The sequence below is a fragment of the Acyrthosiphon pisum genome, chromosome A1, assembly GCF_005508785.2.
Source record: "Acyrthosiphon pisum isolate AL4f chromosome A1, pea_aphid_22Mar2018_4r6ur, whole genome shotgun sequence".
Lineage (NCBI taxonomy): Eukaryota > Metazoa > Arthropoda > Insecta > Hemiptera > Aphididae > Acyrthosiphon > Acyrthosiphon pisum.
In genome coordinates, this window is record NC_042494.1 from 112,057,834 (window position 1) to 112,062,279 (window position 4,446).

Sequence of the window (4,446 nt, forward strand, 5' to 3'; positions counted from 1 at the left end):
TAAATTTTCAAGTATTTTTTACTCAACAAATAAAAGTTTTATTGACATTCATAGAAAAAAAAACTAATTAAATTGGAAACTGGAATTGTCCGTAAACAGCTCAAAACAAATCAAAATATTTTGAAAAATTTATCATGTATAGAAAATGGAAATATAAACAACCAGTGAAAATTTCATGTATCTACAGTCATTCGTTTTAAAGTTATACCAAAAACCAAAATCAATTTTCTCGAAAACAGATTTTGCGTAAAAATTCCCGTTTTTCCTTAATTTTTCTTTTGTTTTTCACGGCACTTTTGAAAACTATTGGAAAAATTTTACTTTTGACCCCCCAAAGTACCAACTAGATTCACTTTCCTATCAGAAAAGGTACTGTTGAAGAAAATCCAAGCACTTTTACTGTCCTAAAAGGTGATGACAGACACAAAAATAAAAATAAAAATAAAAAAACACACATCATTGTAAAATCAATACATTCATCGTTCCACTCAGAATCTAAAATGTTTGTGTTGTGTGCTCCTTTAAGAAATGTTCAATAGCCGCGTGACGTCATTGGGTACGAATAATCGTAATTGCCTACATTATCTTATCCTCGCTTCACACAACGATTTAGGTACCAATCTAGACATTTTATTTTTGAAATTTAGTCTACGAATAAATGTGTGATTTTGCGTTTAACTTAATGTTTAAGACGATAAAAGTATCAGAAATTCAATATAGCGTTTAGTTTTTCAAATATTAAAATTCACTCCAGTGGCGTATATAGAAATAATTTTTGGGGTGGGCTATAAATTATAATGCTATATAATATGATTGACTATTAAATGATACTTTAATTTTACCTACAGTAAAATCTAAACAAATTTGTTACTTATATAATCGTCAAAATTACCTCCCACTAAATATAGCTAAATAATTGGGTAATCGGAAAAAAAAGTCCCGAAAAAATGAATGAAAATATATCAAAATCGAAGTATAAATATGTTAAAAATGTATTAAAAATACATTAAAGTTACACAAAAAATCATATAATATAAAAAATAGAAAGAAGCTTACATATCTATATAATGTAGGTATATACTATATAATATTATAATATATATATTTCATTTTCAAGTTCCTTAATGAAGATCATATTATTGGCTTTTTCTCTAACTTAGTAATTTAGTATTTAGTTTTAGTGTAATGATAATAATATGCCATATGGTATATATCAAATTGTATAGATAAATATAAAACGTTTCATATTATAAATTATTCATCATAAATTGAAAGGTAGTTTTAAACAATTTTAGCTTGTTATAATAGGAATTCATTCTGGATGGTTTTTAAAACATCATTCAAATTTTTTAAATTTTTATTATTATATTAATTATTATTTTTGACAGCTGTACCCACGGTCTTAAAAGATAAAACCGTGACTGTACCCAACAGCTAGTACGGTTAGGTATAGCTTTGGGTATTTTTTTCCTAGATTCTACTGCAACGAGTTATACCCAAGGGCCAAGACCCAGAAAGAGTTGAACAATCACAATTTTTTTGAAAATTGTCATTTCTTACGGGGAACAAAGTGCGTGGGATCAGCTAGTATAAAAATTAAAATAATATCTCTTTTAAGATTTTTAATATTTAATGAACTAAACGTTATATTGAAATTTTGATATTTTTATCGTCTTTAACACATAAAATCACACATCTATATGTAAATTAAATTTCAAAAATAAAATTTTTAGGTTGGTAAATCGTTGTGTGAAGCGAGCAATGAGCATAGACATATAATAATAGAAATATAGAATTCCATTATAATTTATATGTCTATAGAAGCCAGGAACTTTTATAGTATTAGTAATTAGTATATAAGATATAGAGCCGTGTCCAATGACGTCACGCGTCTTTTTTCAATTGCTCATAACTCATAACTCATAAACATAACTTATTAAATAATGCAAATAGAAACGTAAAACCTGTACCATTATTCTAAGAATTGAACATTCCATTCAATTTAAAAAATGTATTTTGTGTTTTGTGCTCCTTTAAGATGACGACGCACCCGCATGTGTGGTCTCCGTCTTGCACACGTACGACATAGCAAATGTTCGTTCACTAGTTTCAATAGGGTGCTGTCAGTTTTGATATTAGAGTGAATAGACATACATTATTAAACTTTTAAGTAACAACATTATCTGTGTTTATTTGTTGGGTTTTTATGATATTTTAATTTTTCAACGAGTTATGAGTATGTAAAATATTAATATTTGAAAATGTTCATAATTCACTTAAAAATTAAAATATCATAAAAAACCAATGAGAGAACACAGATAATGTTTTACTTAAAAGTTATATAATAGGTTAATTCACTCTGTAATATGCTATCAAAACTGACAGCACGCTATTGAAACTAGCAAACGAACATTTGCTATATCGTACGTATGTGGTCGTATAGGTGCAAATTGGGGGGGGGGGGGCTTGAGGTTGCTAAGCCCCCCCAAACTTAGTTGTAGCCCTCCCAAAAAATCTAGGACATACAATTTTAAAATGCTATATTGTAATGGTCTGCTTGCCTTTAATATATTCAGCCCCCCCAATCAAAAGTTGAAGTTGCGCCTATGGTGTGGTGTATAAGACAGTGACATGCTGGTGCGATATTCTCTTAATAATTCGAATAATTAATATATTCATTTGAAATGAAAAGTCAAATTACAGTGGAAATAACCTTTTGCTCCATGATGTATAGTTATTCTTCCAAGTTCTCTATCAGCTAAATAAGATCACTATATTTTTTGTTCCATGCACAGACGCGCCGACTTCGGGCTTCGGTTTTTTGAGGTGTCACCTAAAGATATTAGTATGAAGGCTAGAATCTCAGATCATATACTACCTATATAGAACAAATATCATGACAAATTAGTAGTATATGATCTAAGGCTATAATTCTATAGTCTTCATGGATATTAAAAGTTAGAACTATAGTATCTATATTCTATAGCCGTGGCCCGTGGAACCGACCATTGTAGTCCCGCTATATTTTAGCGTCGCGATCATGCTTGTTTATTTATTTGTTGTAGACCACTAACCATTAACCACATAATAGGTGATTTCAACCATGTTGATGAATCATGATTACGACCAATCAGAGGGCAGGAAGCATAGAAAAGATAATGATAACTGCCGGCAGTACGTGAAAAATGAAAATATATTGTTTATCTCTCTAATATTTATTAGTTTGGTTTTGATTGTTTAAACTTTTGAAGTCGATCGCGTGAAGCCGTGAATTATTCACGATTATTTAAATTGTAAAAGGTAAAAATATTTTTATTAGAACAGTAATTTCTTCAGGTCCTTGAAAAACACTTATACTTTTATTATATTGTATAGACATTTTACTGTACTTGAATTTAAATTTTAATCACAAAAATTTTCACAGAACTATCAAATAACATACATAATCATGGCTACTATGCCTGTAAATCCAAAACCATACCTTAATGGTCTTATGGGTAAGACCATAATCGTTAAGCTTAAATGGGGTCATGAATATAAAGGATTTTTGGTGTCCACTGACAATTATATGAACATACAACTAGCTAGTGCTACAGAATTTGTGGAAGGTAGTGAACCAGCTCTATTGGGTGAAATTATGATTAGGTAAGTCATTCTCAAAATATTATTATGATTTTTCAAACTAATTAAAATATTAATTGTTTATTAATTGTCCACACTTACGATATGACAATTCTAAAAGAGCTATTAAAAATGTACCTTCCTACCTAAGTATTTTAACAACTACCAATAAATAAATGTTTTCAATTCCAGGTGTAATAACGTTCTTTACATCAGATCAGTTGATGATGAAAATGAAGAGGCTGATGCAGAGATGAAAGAATGAATTAGGTAATAACAACTCAACCAAATTTTCAAAATAAATTTAATTTTACTTTAAAATATATATATTTAAAAATAAAAATAATTTTTTTGTATAAATTATAACATTAGTATTAGATTATGAATAAAATTAAATACTTTTGTTTAAATAAGAACCTATTTCTAATTATACTTGTGTTAAAAAAAAAAAAGTATATAGGTAACCTACCTTCTCAGTGGCAGAGTCTTACTTGACAGTGGGCTGCAATTACAGACAATGGCATAATTAGAGCCCTCATATATTAGTCTAATACAGTTATACACGATATATTTATATCAATCAAGAAATACTTATAGACTTATAGTAAATTTACTTAGTCTTAATAAATAAGTTTATGATTTAATTTAAGAGACCTCACAAAATATAAGCCCTGCATTCCAAAATTTATAAGTAGGGCTCTGTTCAGTGCCTTCATTTGGTGTATTTGAATTGCTCAAAGTATATATTTGCCTATTTAAAAACCAATATTATTGTGATTTGGCACATAAAATAAATTGGTTGGACTGAAAAATGGATTAATTCCA

At 28.6% G+C, this 4,446-nt stretch overlaps 1 protein-coding gene across 1 annotated transcript; it reads left to right on the forward strand.

The window, feature by feature from the left end:
• The first annotated feature begins 3,146 nt into the window (after positions 1–3,146).
• LOC100162422 (small nuclear ribonucleoprotein F) lies at positions 3,147–4,031 on the forward strand. Its single transcript, XM_001948117.5, has 3 exons — positions 3,147–3,300; positions 3,425–3,645; positions 3,814–4,031. The coding sequence occupies exons 2-3, from the start codon at positions 3,449–3,451 to the stop codon at positions 3,884–3,886; spliced, it is 270 nt and encodes an 89-aa protein (XP_001948152.1). The 5' UTR covers positions 3,147–3,300; positions 3,425–3,448; the 3' UTR covers positions 3,887–4,031.
• The last annotated feature ends 415 nt before the right edge of the window (positions 4,032–4,446 follow it).